Consider the following 18638-nt stretch of genomic DNA (forward strand, 5'->3'; position numbering starts at 1 on the left):
TTGTGGCCTCCCTGGCGCCCCCCTGCCCTAGCTCTTTGGCCTATATATTCCCTAAAATCCAGAAAAAAATCAGGACATCCACGAAAACACTTTTCCGCTGCCGCAAGCTTCCGTTTCCGCGAGATCTCATCTGGAGACTCTTCCCGGTGCCCTGCCGGAGGGGACTTTGGAGTTGGAGGGCTTTACATCAACATCATCGCATCTCCAATGACTCGTGAGTAGTCCACTTCAGACCTACGGGTCCGTAGTTAGTAGCTAGATGGCTTCTTCTCTCTCTTGGATCTTCAATACAAAGTTCTCCATGATCTTCATGGAGATCTATCCGATGTAATCCTCTTTGGCGGTGTGTTTGTCGAGATCCGATGAATTGTGGATTTGTGATCAGATTATCTATGATATATATTTGAGTCTTTGCTGATTTCTTATATGCATGATTTGATATCCTTGTAAGTCTCTCCGAGTCTTGGGTTTTGTTTGGCCAACTAGATCTATATATAATTCTTGCATGGGAGAAGTGCTTGGTTTTGGGTTCATACCGTGTGGTGACCTTTCCCAGTGACAGAAGGGGCAGCAAGGCACGCATCGTGTTGTTGCCATCAAGGGTAACAAGATGGGATTTTATCATAGATATGAGATTGTCCATCTACATCATGTCATCTTGCTTAAGGCGTTACTCTATTCTTATGAACTTAATACACTAGATGCATGCTGGATAGCGGTCGACGTGTGGAGTAATAGTAGTAGATGCAGAAAGTATCCGTCTACCTGTTTTGGACGTGATGCCTATAGATATAATCATTGCCATAGATGACGTCACGACTTTGCGCGGTTCTATCAATTGCTCGACAGTAATTCGTTCACCCACCGTCTACTTGCTTTCATGAGAGAAGCCACTAGTGAACACTACGGCTCCCGGGTATATTCACAACTATCGTCTCCACTTTCGCTTTTACTTTGCTTTGTTTTCTTTTTGCTTTCAGTTCTCACTTTGCAAACTATCTATAAGGGATTGACAACCCCTTCATAGCGTTGGGTGCAAGCTCTTTGTGTTTGTGCAGGTACTTGTGACTCGACGTGCACCTCCCACTGGATCGATACCTTGGTTCTCAAAACTGAGGGAAATACTTACCGCCACTATGCTACATCACCCTTTCCTCTTCAAGGGAACACCAAGGCAAGGCCCCAAGGCCGCGGGGAAATCCTTTGCATATTTGCCAAGGAAGTCCCTATAGGCGTAGCCCGTGATAGAAGGATTCCTGGCGCCATTGCGAGGGAAGGTCTGTTGTCGCAGTAGCAGGAGTCAACTCTGAGATGTTTACCTGCTCGGCGGTAAGCGAATCCATCTCGTTCGTGTATTGCTTGTACAATAGATTCACATCGCTCGCCACTTCCGATACCACGTCCCACTTGTAAGCCCAGGTAGGAAGCCGTACAGGGTTGCCGTGGTCATCCCAGGGCTTCCACATTGCGGCTTTAGGGCGTCCAACAGGAAGGCGTTCCCAGCTCCATACCGAAAGTAGGAGCATACAACCACCAATTCCACCGTCCTTTGTGGATCTGCGACAAGCATCGTCCAACTACAAGTAACAACAAACATGGATCAGTTAAGCGGAAAAGTATAAAACTGAACTTACTATTAACAATTTATTACCTGCCGGTACAAGTAGGCCAGTGCGGCCGACACTCAACCGAACTTGTTGTCGAAAACACTCAATGCCTTCAGCCACATCCATGGAGCATTCTTGCCAGTGCCGTCAGCGAATATAGTCCTATAGATCACATACCACATGTACACACGAGCATAAGTCTGGATCACCTCATCATTTGCGTCCTCAGGACAATGAGCAAAGTTGGCGGCAATCCAAGTGAAAGAAGCGCCAACCGAGACTCTATCTTTCTTCCCTCCATCTTCTACCTTCGGCTCTGGAGGTGACATACCAATAAGGGCCTCCATTTGGTGTCGCCATCCCTCAGAATTAGTTCTCATACAAAGAGGCTTCCCCTCGATCGGAAGTGCGATGATCATGGAAACATCTTGAAGAGTCACTGTCATCTCTCCCGTCTGGAGGTGAAAACTATGGGTCTCCGGCCTCCACCGATCAGTAAGTGCACTGATTGCCGCAACATTCAGGTTGGGCGTTGACTGACTCACAAGCTGAATGAATGGAAGGAGTCTTGTCATCTCGATATATGGTGTGTATCGCTCATCGTACGACATGACAGTCGATGCCCCATGAGACCGAATCTTCAAGGGCATAAGCTTCTGCAAACATAGAGGAGTGATATGATTACAGTTTCATCTTATTAAATAAATACATGATTTTTGAACATATGATTTACTTACCATTTCCTTCTCCGACATCAAATAGGCACGGTGTTCAACGTTATAGGCATCATTCAAAAGCCACAACATCCTACATATCACATCATAATCGACGAAATTTTCCGAAATTGTCCTATCCCTAAAAAATAAAAAGATGCCCACCCAGGTATGGTAGGCTACGACGTACATCAGAGAAAATTTGATAAGGGCCAGGGCGATGGGCTTTCACGTAGGCAGCCATGTACGCAAGAGCACGCAGCAGGCCGATAGCCGGATCCCATCTAGCAATCGATTCACGTGAAAAAAGAAAGAGAGATGGCGATCCCTACAGGCTACAACCGCCCGCGATTCCCAGTCCAGCCCTAGGCCACCGACGTCATACACCGCATGCCCCCCTCCTGGCTCCTTAATTCCTCTCTAATCCAGTTCATCGGTGTCACTAATTCAATTCCCAGGGCCCCATATCATCCGCTCTTCTCACTTGAATCGCTCTCCGACTCTAACCAGTTGGCCCTGTATAGCAGTATCGGGACAAGCACTAACGCTCATCACTCATAAGTCATCACATATTTAGGGACCCTCACGTATATCATAGTCATGTTGCCTTTCCTTGATTGTTACCCTAATATCTTAATTGGTTATCAGACAAGTTGATTGTTACCCTATTATCTTAATTGCTTATCACATCTAATTTACTGTGTCCATGACAGTTGCATCGACCGACATAAGCTTTTCAAAGTTGAAATTATTAAAAAACAATTTGATATCAAAAAGGAGTCAAAAGTGCATCGAGAAGAAATTATTAAATATCATTGACATCGACCACATCGACCATAAGTGACTTTGCATCAAGGAATAGAAGAAAAATTTAAGGTAAGATATATAAACTACTAGATGTGTAAACTGATTTTAAATGCATTTGAGTTTTATTAAAAATATTTAGTATATACGCACATTCATGTTATTATTATGATGTCTATATTAAGGGCTTCAAGTTTTAATTTCGCCCCGGGCCCCCTATATCCTATGATCGGCCCTGCTCAAATCCAATCAAAAAATGGCTCTCAACTTAACTAACCCAAATCTGAAAAATACACAATGCTATTTGGATAGATAGATGGAAAACGGAAGAGATTACCTCGTACACAAGTTTAGGGGATCAATCCACGAAAGAAATCACCAGATCTAAAGCATTTAGAAGAGGGGATTCGGATGAGGAGAAGAGGCAGCCGCCAGTTTCAAAACAGAAAGGGAGGGGAATGAGGAGGGGGTGGGGGAGGGGGGGTGGCCCGTGGCTGGATAAGTCACAGTGTGGCGCCTAAGCGCTCGGTGCCACACTGTAGAGTGTGCAACGCTTGAGGCTTAGGCGTCACACTGTCTGGGGGTGGGGCCAGCTGTGCCCACGTATGAACCGACGTCTGAGGCATCACACAGTGTAGTGTGACGCCTAGGTGTCGGACGTCGTACGAAAGGGTGAGCTCAATGATTTTTTCTCCCCTAAGGTTCACTTTGTGAATTCTTTCAACCGAGAGGTCAATTTTGTTAATTTTACCCAACAAGCCAGCATCCCGCCGTCGTTGTTCGAGTCGAAAGTCGAAACCAGGCACACCAGAGAAGCCAAGCCAAATTTCCAAAAAAGAAAAGAAAAAAAAGAGAAGCCAAGCCACGACAAAACCAGGCAAGGCCAAACCCCCACCTCGCGATCTTCTCCTGCACACGGCGTGCGGAGCGGACCCCTTTCCCTTTCCCCCCAACTTTCGACTTTGGGGCTTTCGCGCTTCGTCTCCTTCCCTTTCCCTGGTCCACCCCCACCCTCCCCGCGCTCCTCTCTCGGCCGCGGCCGCGGCCGCCAGGCGATGCAGCTGGACGACTCTGACGGCGCCCTCGACTCGTGGGCCCGCTTCTGCGCTCTCTCCGCCGAGCTCGTCGGCGGCGCCGGAGACCTCTCCGTCGGCCCCCGCCTGGCGCCCGTCGTGGCGGACCTCTGCGCCCGCGACCTCGCCACTCTCGTCCGCGACTACTTCCTACACAACCTCGAGGTCCGCGACTCCCATTCCCCTCTTCCTCCCTCACACCCACACTTTCGTACTGCTCTGTGCTGCTACTTCCGAGTCGGACGGGTTGGGAACTCGGGATACACTTCTCGTTGCGCGCTGGGTGTTTGCGAGAATGCCTGTGCCGAATCGCAGAGGGCGCAGTGTGGGAGTACGGGGTTGAGATCAAGGCTCCCCGTGTGCGTTCGCGTAAATGCCCGTGTGAAATTCCGGAGTGCAATCAGCGTTGGGATTCGGGATTAGGGATTGGGCCAGTCTGCGTTGCGTTTCTGGATGAACTAACTCGCCTCCGGTTCTTCTCTTGGCATAACAACGGTGGTTGCTGCTCTTAGCATCTTAGGCCTCTTCTTCCGCACAGTGAACTATACATCTAGAAATGTCACCGCCAATCTGTAATAGGCTAAGATTGGTTGTTTTAGCAATGTGAAGTTTCAAGAGAGCTTCATGTTTAACCCTGTCGCTCATGACTCCGTTGATGGAATTGGGAGCTACGCTCCTTGAATCGGAATATAAAACTGTATATGTAGCGAGTCAGGGATTTGTTCAAGTTGTACATGTGATCCCACTCGAATTCACATCATGCTTTAACATTAATGAATAAGTCATTAAGTCGTCTCCATTCGCTCAACTCTGTTAATTTTTAATGTCAGAACTCAAGCTGTAACAAGCAACTCAGAAAGTTTCTTAGCTGTATATTGCTAATCTGGGGTGACTTGGAAAACTGTCTGTGCCATTTCCATTTTCTGGGAACCCTCCATGTGGCACAAGAGGAGTTTCTTGTGGGGTTATACCACCAAATGCAAAAATCAGTAGTGTAATAGTGTGTATAATTGGAGTAGCCAAGTAGGCCTACTGCACTGGTTGATTTGATTTACAAACTTTATTTAGCTTTCTGAAGTTTTTAGTTTCTTGTTCCATTAATTGGTAAATGTAATAAACGAGCTTGTATATCCTAATAAGCTATAGCCAGTGAGGCCATAAACCTTGAGGCTTGAGCTATCCCATGTTATACACTATGGCACCATGGACTACCGAGACTAACACTTGCTTCCAGCAATATTGTTAAGACTCACTGCTTCTGACTTCCCTTCTATCATCTGTCTATGAGGTAGTCAACCCATCTTCCATGTGTCCATAATGTAGTTAAGAGAAAGAGATAGCTAAAATACAGTGGTCAGGTAGGTTGTATGCTCGATTGTCCCTCTAGAATAAGGGTATTTTTGCCAGACTGGTTAGGCAGATATTGGTGTAGTTACCTCTTTTGCAGAGTAGTAACGAGAGGCTGCAGGATGGATCTGCAACCATAATGCTTGTTATTCACTTATCTCTGTTGTTCCTTCAGTGTAGTTGAGTTAGCAATGAGTAGCAGGCAACCCCAATCTTGAGATGTCATATTAGTTGATGACTTGATGCTAGCCTGTTAGCTTTGCTGAATTTGTCACTTGCACTAGCACATTGTTTCTGATAATATGGATTTTTTATTCAACTTCACTTGTTAACTCGCCCCTTTGCAGGAAACATTTAGAAACAATGCAGTCAGGACGTTCTGGCAGAAATTTCATCCTTATAGCAGTTCTTCTGCAGTAGAAAGAATTAAATTCTGTGTAAGTTATGGAAAACCTAATTATTGTTTGTTCAAGGCCTTTGTTTACCGTTTCATTTTTCTTCAGATTTGAAGTCTATCTGTTTCATATTTTGCTTATACAACCAGGATGCATAATGTTACATATTTGAATCAAGAAGGAAAATAGATAGATTATACCTGAAGCTCATTTGTGCAAAGCAAATACTTAGAGTGCATTTACCCCTCCGTACCAAATTATTTGAAGTTCTAGCTTTGTCCTAAGTCAAACTTCTATATATTTTACCAAGTCTATAGAAAAATGTGCTAATATATACAACATCAAATATATTTTCTGATGAATCCAAGGAAACTAATCCAGTATTGTAGATGTTGATATTTATTTCTCTTAACATGGCCAAACTTATAGAGGTTTGACATAAGACAAAGCTAGAATTTCAAATAATTTGGAGCTAAGGGAGTAGGTACCAGTCATAAAAATGATAAAATGTTAAAAAATTTAAGGAGTAGGATAAACTGATATAGCCCAGCTTGACCTTGAATATGTTGGTGTGGTTGAAATTGCATGTGTTGTTTTGAAGTGATATGCACCATCAGATTTCCGTACTGTAGCATGGACATGGATAATGTACCAAATGTTGATGTGTTAATCTCAATAAAAATATCATCAGTAGGTTTAATTTGAGACACCTGGTTTCACCCGGTTAAAAATATTTTAGACATGATCACTTTACACCTTGTTTTATTTCTTTATAAATAACATAATCTCTCAAATTATGTATTCCAGGTTCAGGAAAGCTGGCCTGAGGATGTCTTAAGTGCAGCACTGGAGGACATATGCTTGGAAAAGAGTTACCAGGAAAAATGTGTCCTAGTTCTAGCTCATGCTTTACAATCATACGAGGAAAAGGCACATAACAGAAAGCTCAAAGCAGTTGAGTGTAGCTCCAGCTTAATGCCTAGGTACCAATTAATGGTATCATCTGTACTTCTGACAACACTGCCCTTGAGCTTTCCTGGTTAGCAACCTTTCCTTCTCCGTTTCATGAGAAGACAAGTTTTGTTTTCTTGTGTTTGACACGAATCGGTGTTCCGTTGGATACAATTATTCTGTTAATGAACCTTACGGCGTCGATTTTGAGTTAGGCTTTGCAATAATGAAAATCAACAAAACACAGAGGGTTATATTTTCTGTTCTTTGTTGAGGCACTAGTTATTGGCACCTTCAGTTCCTGTGATGGCATTACCTTGTTTACGGCCGTGCTTTTGATCAGGAAAAGTCATGTTCGCTCATGCTTGACATTTTACAGAGATTCTAAATGTCTATTTCAAGAAGAAACTGGAAGAACTAAATACCATGGTGGATGCATCTGATGAGAATGACCAACTTGCTAATAATGAACTTTTTGGAAGGAGCAACGTTTCTGCTTGGGATTCTAAAATGGACATTGATGGTCAAGAAACAGTTATTTCAGAAAGTTGTAATTTGGTTAAGAATATTGGAAAAGTTGTTTGTGATCTTAGATGTCTTGGTTTTACATCTATGACCGAAGATTCTTATTCCTCTGCAATAATTTGGCTTTTAAAGGTCCATACATCCTTCTGTGCCTAGCACCTACTCCATCTCTTATTTTGGCATAGATGCCCTTGAATTTATGGCAGTAACCTTATCTTAATTTATTCTCACTCTGCAGTCTAAAGTTTATGAACTAGCTGGTGATGATTACAGAATCCCTGTCCTTGGGTGTGTCAAGAAGTGGATTCAAGTACCCGTTCATATCACCATCTTGTTAAGTTTATCTATTTATAAGCATGACTATTTCCATGTCAATTTTCTTTTTATATCACATGCTTTTGTATTATGCTCAGCCAACTTAAGTAATTGAGCTTCCCGAGGTTAAATTATTCTTTGTATGCTTAGCCTGTTATGCTCAATCTTCAGACTTGAAGCTGTTTATGTAAAAGTGTAACTGCAGTGCACCTGTCATTGACCAGGATCTACTTCAGAACATCTTTGCTAATGTTCTTGCAGTTGTTTGATATCTATTTTTGGACCAGTTCTTTAGCATGTCATATTAGCAGATAGAGATCTTGTTATATTGTTATAACTGTTCTGGACTTATTGAATATGATACCCAGCTTATGGCTATATATTCTCCATGGATGCTGATGCTCCATGTTACTTACCTCTTCAACTTTTACGTAACAATATTAAGGAAACTTTTGGGTCTTGTCAGGCTATTCTGTCTTCAATTTATATATCTCCCCACTAGATGATGCTTACCTCTTAGGCTTGTGCTGACAATTTTTTTGGTTCTTGTCAGGTTGTTCCTCTTCAGTTTTTGCATGCTCTTTTGACATATCTTGGGGACTCTATTGACTATGACAGTGGATTATCTGGTCTGAAATCGCCCTTAGCCTCACGCCCTTCTTCCTTCCCAGGGATCGGTGTTCCTTCCGAAGCACTTCTAAGGTGGCACATGCGCCTTGAATATTTTGCTTATGAAACCTTGCAGGACCTAAGAATTGGCAAACTTTTCGAAATTATAGTAGATTACCCCGAGAGGTTAGCCATTTCTCTCTCTATATGATGATGTTAAGCATTTAAATAGGACTGAGATTTGAATATTGATTTATATTCTTGAATACTTTTCTCACTTCTGGAAGTGTAATTTTTGGCTACTTGATCCATACAACCTCTACAATGTCTTCATACCAATAATGGCTACTGTATACCCTGTATTCTTGCAGCCTATCCTCATTTAACTGAAGTGCAATATAGTTAAGAGGCTTAGAGCTTATATATCATGCTGTAGGTCATCTAGCTATTTCTTCACTAACGTGTATTTGATGATTTGCTTTATCCACCTTGATATGTGTCATACTCTTCTTTCTCTCTCCTTGTTTACATGCTTAGGTGTTCATAAAGTATGTTGACACTGTCATCTCGAATATCTGATTCTATTTTACGAATTACTTTCATGTCTCGTGTCACATTGACCCCATTCTTTTGTTACTTTGCATGTGTTCTTAACCTGTGCAAAATTTTATCATCTGGATGTTTCTTGGGTCATGGATGAAGTTCACCTGCTATTGAAGACCTAAAGCAGTGTTTAGAGTACACGGGGCAACACTCTAAGCTTGTTGACTCATTTATCTCGTCATTGAGATATCGCTTGCTTACTGCTGGTGCCTCAACTAATGACATATTGCACCAGTATGTTTCCACTATCAAGGCACTGCGGTCGATTGACCCCACTGGTGTATTCTTGGAAGCAGTTGGTGAACCAATTAGGGATTATCTGAGAGGTAGAAAAGACACTATTAAATGCATAGTGACAATGCTAACTGATGGATCTGGAGGAAACACAAGTGGGGGAAATGCTGGTGATAATCTTCTTGAAGAATTGAACAGGGATGCTGAAAACCAGGAAAATGCTGACTATGATGATCAGACAATCATTGATGAGAAGCAAGCTTGGTTGAATTCTGAAAGGTATGATTTATTCATTGCATTCACCATAACACCTGTTATTCCTTGAGCCCTTGGAAAGTTTGCTTCTCTAAGATCGTGGACTATGGCCCCAACTTTTACAGCTGGGAGCCTGATCCTGTTGAAGCAGATCCACTGAAAGGCAGCAGGAGTAGGAGGAAAATTGATATACTTGGACTGATGGTCAGTATAATTGGCTCAAAGGATCAGTTGGTCAATGAATATCGTGTAATGCTGGCCGAAAAGCTGCTCAGCAAATCTGATTTTGATATAGATTCTGATATCCGCACGCTGGAGCTTCTTAAGGTTAAGACCAACTTTTGTATTCACCCATACTTAGTAATGTTTTAAAGACGTATGACTGGATTGCATGTGATGCATTATGCCTTTGTTGTATCCTTTATTTTCTCATGATTATGTTGTTTGGCAGATTCATTTCGGTGAGAGCAGCATGCAGAAGTGTGAGATTATGCTCAACGACTTGATTGACTCGAAGAGAACCAACTCAAATATTAAAACATCATTATTAAATGCACCTGGAACTGGTACCATTCAAATACTGCATGTTGCTTCATAAACCATCAACTATCATTGTACCTGCATTTGAACCCTTATTTTTTTCTGGTAGTTGCTGGGCAAGAGGAGGCAGAAATTTCTCATGATGTTCTTGATGCTACAATAATTTCTTCCAACTTTTGGCCACCAATTCAGGTATTACCAGTAAGCTTTTATCTAAATCATGGTGGTACCCCCTCCCTTTTCATGCTGTGGATGAGTTATCGCTAATGACTCAGGCATTTCAATTAATAACATGCTATATCAATTAGGAGACCGTTGAGCCAGGAGCGTAAATTGGTGAAAGTGGTCTGTATTGATTGACATGCTATCCTGCTGTACAAAGAGATATGCACCAACAGTAATAAGTAAATTGTTTTGCCAGAATTGTTTGTCATCAAATCTTGGTACCAACTTTTTGTCAGTGTCTGCCATCTTCAAATCTTGATTGTTTCGTACATAGAACAATTCCTAAGATTCAGTTTCTGTCACCACATTTTTTTTAATATCTGTTATTTTTAAATGCATAATTTCCAACATCAAAACTTTCCTCCTTTTGGGTGCAAGGGCATACAGAGTTGAAGATGATTTCCTCACCAATGCATGTGGTTAATTGTACTGTAGTTAATCTGATGGTCTGTTTACTGAAGGGTTGAACTGTGAGCTTTTGCTGTTTGATGTACTTTCTTGATTCACTAAACCTCTATACTTGCTGCAAATGTAGACAGAAGATCTTGCAGTTCCTGCTTCAGTTGATAAACTGCTGTCTGATTTTGCACAAAGATTTCATCAGATAAAAACTCCACGGAAGCTATTGTGGAAGAAAAATCTTGGAACGGTCAAGGTTTGATATCAAACTTGAAGTTGACGGGTATATTTGGGTAACCATCAAGACTGAAGAAATATCTCTTACGAGCTCTCTTTTCATTTCCAGTTGGAACTGCAATTTGAGGACAGAAGTATGCAGTTTACTGTAGTGCCTGTGCATGCTGCAATCATAATGCGGTTTCAAGAGAAACCAAGGTAATATCAATTGTCTTCCTGCATATCTCTTATGTTCTCATCTGACTAAAATCATCAAACATTTTCAGCTGGACTTCAAAGGCACTTGCTACCGAAATTGGCATACCTGTAGACTCTCTCAACAGAAGAATAGGTTTCTGGACAAGCAAGGTGTGTCACAAATGTATTATGAAGTCAAAATACTTTTATTGTTCACGTGTAGCATGCTGTTACTACCTTTTGAACTCTTTACTCATCTACTCCCTCTGTTTCTAAATATAAGCATTTTTAGAGATTTCAGTAAGGACTACATACGGACGTATATAGACGTATTTCAGAGTGTAGATTCATTCACATTCATTTTGCTCCCCATGTAGTCCATATTGGAATCTCTAAAAAGGCTTATATTTAGGAACAGAGGGGGTATGGCATTAATATCAGTGTCAACATTGCTTTAAGTTAAAAAAACTGTTAACGCTGTTATTCTTGGCATTACTAATGAAAGGTGAAATGGTACTTTCAGTTTTTGTAACTACGATATTTCAATGTTTGCACTTAATAAGATGGACTAGATGGTTGATAGTCTTGGGATCAGAGTTACGCACAAAATATATAGATCCATATATATCTCTAAACATGACCGAAAGTGCTCTTCTGAGCAGGAGCACATGTGCTCGCGATATCCCTCCTGTCCGTGATCCTCAAGATTCCCATTCTGACACGTACAGGCCCAGGTAATACTCACGTATATCTATTAAAGAACAGTTCTACTGGCCCACTTCTGGCAAACAACTCTTGGTACGGCGTCAGCTACCTGTGCTCCAGCTCAGCCGCTCCGTCACGGACTAGGCCGCTAACTCCAGATTCTGGACCAACGCTGACAGCTACCTCATTTATTTGCGCCCCACTGTTGCACCTGCCCACTTCAGTCGGACCACCTATCAGTGAAAATGTTTGCGACTTGGATTTGTTATCATATTCCACTCGAATTCAACATCCCCATGAACTTTGGTTTTGCAAAGTTTCATCAGATTATTTCTGGAGCGTATCCCCCAGGTTACTTCTTTAACTTGCAACACAGTTGACATTATTCATGTTTTTTTACAACCAAAATGGAATCACGACTCCAATAACTACAAAACCCTGCCATCATGGTGGTGTGCAAACACATATGTCCCAAATTCGCGTAGGCACCACAAATTAAACATCCTAGCCATGTAAGTTTCACTCCATGGATTCTCAAAACTACTTAACTGTGATCACAAGTTTTTGCTTTGTTCTCTCACGCCCACATGATAGAGTCTCGCAGTCACCACAAGGTGTTTCGCAAAACAAGTCGAATAACACATTACTATGGGAGCTACCAACAAAAAATGATAGTCATATATGGTTCAGGTACTGCCACGTTTTTACAAGCTTTCAAGTTGTCCTCGCATGCGTAGACGATCTCATGCTCATAAGGAATTCTACAAAGTTTTACGCCAGACTTTGTCTGCAACTTTTGGCTTGCTAACATTAATGTTACTAGGTTGCTCTTTCCCATCAGCACCAACACAAGGTAGAAACATCTTCGTCAACTTAGCTTCATATATAAACATCAACCATGAATCCAGCAAAACCACCCTAAGGTACTCCCTCCGATCTAGTAAGTGTCGCAGTTTTAAACTAGGTTACTTCAAAACTGTGACACTCATTATGGATCGGAGGGAGTACCATACATAAGTTTCATACTTAAGTTCCATATAAGTAGTTCTACAGAACTACTTAAACATTGAGATGACCTCATAAGCAATCAACCGGCGGAAGTAGTGAAGGCGGTTCTGAAAATATTAACACCCCACCTTGTTAGCATTACTAGTGCATTTCATATCAGTAGAGCATCAGGCTCATTGCGCGTACCAGTGTGAGGGGATTGTAGAGGTACATCCCTAGAGCAGGGCACTGAAATTTTGCAGCTGGGGTGCATCCCCACATTGTAGATCACCTTCCATCATTGAGATGACACATGCTAATCTGCTATGTTTGCATGGATGTAGCCACGGAGACCCTCCAGAATGATGTTTGGGTTGTCTTCATGCTTGTTCTTCATCTCCTCTAGTGACTTGGATGTCTTGCATGTGTCCATCACACATAGTGTCTTTTCCTCAACATCAACAACATAAAGAGACAACGAATCCATCATCGGCACAGGGAGCATCATCTGAGTGATCAACAATTCAACACAATTAGTAATTAGGTGCAGGGCAGAGCAATGTTTTGATAGTACTCCCTCCATAAAGAAATATAAGTGTGTTTAGATCATTAAAGTAGTGATGTAAACACTCTTATATTTCTTTACAGAGGAGTAGTATAATATTGTAAACATATGTGCACCTTCTTGGTCCACTCAAGCCTATAGCTAAGCGCCGCAAAGCCCATCATCATATTCATGTGATTGTAGTCCAGATTGTAGGAGTTGTACATCAAGGCAAGCTGCGTCAACACAAGTTTCAGTTACTGACTGATACACATTACTTCACAAAGTTGAGCATAAAGTCATGTGGATTTACTCACCACAAAGCGCACATCGAATATGTGGCGCCACCTGATCTGCCATGACCCATACATCCGCCCTTCCTTGTAAACGATAATTCGGCTCAAACAAATCCACCCAATAACGGTTAGTCGTCCGTTAGGTTCAAATTCTCTCACGAAACCATAACATGACGACTAGATATGGGACAAGGTATTCGAACCATTTCCTACGAATTAAAAACCACCGGGTTTTTAAGTGTTTTCACTTGCCAAGTAGATATTTTAAGTGCAGCTTTGATAAATTACTTGTCAAGCTCCCTCCTTGTGCACGTCAACATCGTGTTGTACAAATACAACGCATCCTTGTGCACGTCATATCTTCTGCTACAGTCAACATTTTATTAATTTCGTAATCCTAAATCCATACAGATGCATGCTTGTGATCAGCAATTATCTATTTTTTTACTTATTATTTCTTTCTGTGCCTAGCCTTTATTCGCTCATATCAGAATTTAATATGCCAAAAATAAAACAACACTGCAATCCTTTTGTAAGCACCAGTTAGTTTCACATCGGTGGATACTTTGCGCCCTACCAATCTGAATATTCTCTGCATAACATGCTGCATCGTGTGTCTCAGCAGTAACAGGGCAGGATTGAAAGAACCACACCAGTCTCAGATTATATGTATACGCACTTTACTTTCCCAGGAGCTATCTATTACTAATTCTGCAAAAAAAATGCAGGGGACAAATTCTGCAAATGCACTCATGGCAAAAGTTATTACCATCTCTGCAATCCAATTTTTGCAATTGCATTCCGCCCTAATTCACACAAACACTTTGAAACCAAAAGCACCCAGAGCCAAGCGATTACCTTCGCGTCCATCCTGGAGTTTTGGGGTCAATCTGACCAATCGATTGCTCGGATGCTTGCAGTTGAGCATCTTACTTCCCCCTCTGTTGCACAAATCTGCACGTGCGCGCTAGCTGTGGCCATGGGGGCACCTCAACAGCAACCGAGGCCACCGAGGGGTAGCACAGCGGCTCAATTGGAACCTCGTTCTCTTTCCCCTCTTCTATCACGGCGGTCCTGCATCGGCCAAATCCGCCATCAAGACACAACCCCCATGCAAATTGACAATCACAAATTAGGCAGCAAGGAGCACAGGAGGTTACCTCCTAATTGATGACATCAGGAACTCCATTCCAGCAGGTGCCCGTGGTGTATTCTTCGGCGCCGATCTCCGCTGCTGAGCAAGCCGCGGTGGCCAATGAAAACCAGCGTAGCCGGCCTTGGCTCCATCCCCTTATTTACTACTCTGCCATCGCCCTACCAGAAATCCAGCTTCCCAAGCCTATGGATCAGGAGGAGATCCCCATTCCGAGCCACGGCTCTTCTGTTCTCCCGTCACGGCGGCAACTCCACACTCCGCAACCAGCCTTATCCGTCTACTGTATTTCTGCTTTTCACCATTTAAAAACGATTCACTGACGGGGCACAGGAACTTGATGCAACTCATCCCGAAGATAGATCGAGAAGACCAGATTTCGCGCTCATGTGTGCTCGCGACCAGAAGCACCGTGTCCTAAACATGACCTGCTACTGCATTTCTGTACAAACAGTTCCCAAACAAGGTTCTTAACCATGCCCTGCTTCAAAACACATCTAAGCGTTTCATACTATATGTTATAGGGGGTGCTGACTGAATCGGTGGGACCAGATGCCGATGATCATATCTTCACAATTGTTGATAGCATGTCTGATGTCAACAAAAACAGCATCGTGAACGAAAGCTGTGAAGCGTTTCAAATGAATGAGGACGAAGGTGAAAGTTCCGTTGCATCCGTTGAGGAACAACTTAAGAAAGAAATGACAGTCTATGAGGTTTGACTCCTTGCGGTCTCATATATTTTCCTCTCTAATACTCAGAACATAAATGTTTCTTACTCCCCCTTTCTTAGTTCTCTGTGATTTGACCATCATTTTACCCATTTGGATGCACTGCAGAAATTCATCATCGGAATGCTAACCAATTTCGGCAATATGACACTGGATAAGATACATAACACTTTGAAGGTAGACAATTTGAAATCTCGTACAGTTCCTATTTCTGTTATTGACATATTTTCTACTCACTGGTTTCTTCCAATATTATTTGTTCCAGATGTTCTGCACCGAACCATCGTATGATAAATCACTGCAGGAACTACAGGGTTTTCTTGCGGGTCTGGTATCAGATGAAAAGCTTGAAATGAGAGATGGACTGTACTTGCTAAAAAAGTAACTGCTACTTAGGGTGACACATTCTGCTGTTAGATTAAGGATGACAGGCAGTCAAACCAAGATGTAATCCTTTATGTCAAAATCACTCTGATCCAATATATTCGATTATTCTTGTGTCAGAAACCATCAACTCCATGATACCTGCGCCCCAAAACATAATGGGCGTGTTTGGTTGCCAGGCCCGCTGTCAGCATCTTTTTTGTGTTGAGTTGTTGGCTTACATGTAAGTAGTATTGAACCTGCATGGCACGGTTCTTAAAGCACCTCTGAGTCTGGCTTGCTGGGAACGTTTGAATGCCAGGCCCGAGCAATGCGAGGAAGCGCACGTTGGTGGCTCGCTGGAAATGTGTTAGCAGTTAATCATCTTATGCCCTTGTCCCCTTCCTCCTGCCCACACCGATGATCTCCTCACGTGTTGGATCCGGTTGCCGGGCCTGCCTCGCTGCCGTGGTCGCAAAGCTCGACGCGTGCGAGCTAATCGAGGCCCCTGTCGTCGTCGTCGTGCTCAAGCTGCTCATGGGCCTACTCGAGGACTCGCAGCGGCTAGCACGCGGCCACGGCAGGCAGCCGGGTGCGGACAGCAGGGGTTGCGGCGGGCTACGGAAGCGTGGGTCCGACGCGAGCTGGGGCAGCGGCGGGAGGGCGTGGGGGCGGGGCGGTTCGACGCGGCGCTCTGGCACGACATGTTCGGTGCGGTCGAGACGTGGCTCGGGGACCCAGGCGGGGTGGGTGACGGGTGCGCGGTGGCGACGCTGGCGCTGGTGCGGTTTCAACCCCGTCCGACGCCTTGTCGGCGGCCCTGCGCCCGTTAAACGAACCGGTGGCGGCAATCCGGACGCCGCCGGTGGACGAGCGGTGAGCTCCCGTAGGTGGTGGCGCTGCTCTGCGCCCGCGCACGCCCCTGCACTAGAGCTCTGCCCTCTGCCTTCGAATCACATACTCCGGCCGGCGCGAGGTGCTCGACGCCCTCCTTGCCGAGGGCCTCGTCAAGCGCCCCCTCTGCCTCCAGTGCACCGTTGCTGACACCGACACAACGAAGGAGGAGGAGAAGACGATGGCGTCGAGCGCGGTGGCACGTTTCACGGTGAAGGTGAAGGCCGGGCAGGGGCTTCGGCCGCGGGACAAGAGTGCGGCGTGTTAGACTAGTGAATGCATCAGTAGTTAGTTTAGCGTAAGTGTGCGTGCGTGTGTGCTCTCAGGGTCAACACACACGATCACCACCTCACCTACATGCAGTACGTGGTCTAGCGCACGTCCTGATGATCGTGTGTGCCCTCTGTAACCTGAATATTACTGGCACCCGACGAATGGAAAAGCTGTGTTGGATCCTCTTCTCTCCTTTCATGGTATCAGATGACCAGTTCATGCACAACCCATTCGCTTCCGCTCCCATGGACTCCAACCCCATCGTCTCTCCCACCTCCTCCCAAAATGCCGACGATCTTCCTGCTCCTTCTGCAGCCGCCGGCGTCCTTGGCTCCGGGTTTCTCTCTACCGCACCCATCGGCACGGTCGCCGCGGCGACCCCGCTCCGCGCCTTCCCTGCCTCTGTGCTGCAAACGATCGACATTCGTCATCACGTTCCAGTCGTCCTCGACCTCCATGCCGACAACTTCTCCTAGTGGCGGCGTTTCTTCCTCACCATCGTCAGCATGTTCGGCGTCCGCGATCACCTCACCGCCGAGGTTGCCGGCCTCCCCGCGACTCGGATTGGACGATGATCGACCACTGTGTCGTGCATTGGCTCTACGCAACCGTCTTTGCGGAGCTGCTCGACGCTGTCATGCAGCCGGAGGACACCGCCGCGACGGTGTGGGCCGCGGTCACCAGCATCTTCCACGACAACGAGCTGTCCCGCGCCGTCTAAATCGACGCTGAGTACCACGATCTCGTCCAAGGCGACCTTACAATCATGCAATACTGCACGCGCCTCAAGTCCTTCGCCGACCAGCTGCGTGATCTCGGGCAGCCCGTCACCGAGACCCAGCAGTTGTTCAACATGCTGCGTGGTCTTGGGCGACAGTACCGCGGTGCTATACCTCACATCACCTCCCGTACTCCACTGCCCACTTTTCTGCAGGCCCGTTCCTTCTTGCTCCTTGAAGAACATCGTGCGGAGCAGGCGGCTCGCCAGCACACTGCTCACGCGCTCGTTGCCGCGCGTTCACCACCGCAGGCTCCAGCGCCTGCACCGGCTCCTGCCCCGGGCCCCGACGCGTCGTCGGGTCACGGTCGTGGCCGCGGGCGCCGCCGCGCTGGCAAGGCCCCAGCGCAGTCTTCCTCGAGCCAGCCTCCGGCTCCCCGCCCGTCGGTGTTCCCCGGCCCTGCACCAGGCGCCAACTCTTGGACCGGCATGCCGCAAGCCTGGCCGATGGCCTGGCGTGCCCCCGGTGCTGGCGTCCTCGGCCCGCGGCCTGGCACTCCTCCGCAACAGGCTCTGCTGGCCCAGCACCAAGCTGCGTACGCCCCGTACGGCTACACTGCACCACCGCCGGTTCTACTACGGCTCTCCGGGTGCCAGCTTCAGCACTGCGCCCGCTCCGCCCCAGCCGTGGGACATGGGGCCGTTGCACACTGCCCTCCAGAGCACCTCCGCCACGTCTGGCGCGCCGACCAGTACCTCTGATTGGTACCTCGACTCTGGCGCCACCGCCCACATGACGTCGAACTCTGGTAACCTCCGTGTTGTTTTTCCCTCGTCCTCCTCTCATATCGTGGTGGGCGATGGTTCTCGCCTTCCGATCACCCACACAGGCCATGGGGCACTTGTCACCACATCTTCTCCCCTCCAACTTCGCAATGTCCTTCTCTCTCCTAAACTTATCACAA

At 45.3% G+C, this 18638-nt stretch overlaps 1 protein-coding gene across 1 annotated transcript; it reads left to right on the forward strand.

Annotated features, from left to right (window-relative positions):
- Positions 1-4110: 4110 nt before the first annotated feature.
- On the forward strand, positions 4111-15928 carry LOC123427046 (anaphase-promoting complex subunit 2). The gene is made up of 16 exons (XM_045110983.1): positions 4111-4362; positions 5892-5981; positions 6747-6978; positions 7270-7547; positions 7654-7725; positions 8284-8525; positions 9042-9455; positions 9557-9758; positions 9883-9997; positions 10081-10163; positions 10732-10851; positions 10942-11030; positions 11099-11180; positions 15219-15410; positions 15534-15602; positions 15691-15928. The coding sequence occupies exons 1-16, from the start codon at positions 4180-4182 to the stop codon at positions 15808-15810; spliced, it is 2583 nt and encodes an 860-aa protein (XP_044966918.1). The 5' UTR covers positions 4111-4179; the 3' UTR covers positions 15811-15928.
- Positions 15929-18638: the final 2710 nt, after the last annotated feature.

This window comes from Hordeum vulgare, chromosome 2H (genome assembly GCF_904849725.1).
Source record: "Hordeum vulgare subsp. vulgare chromosome 2H, MorexV3_pseudomolecules_assembly, whole genome shotgun sequence".
Taxonomy (NCBI): Eukaryota; Viridiplantae; Streptophyta; class Magnoliopsida; order Poales; family Poaceae; genus Hordeum; species Hordeum vulgare.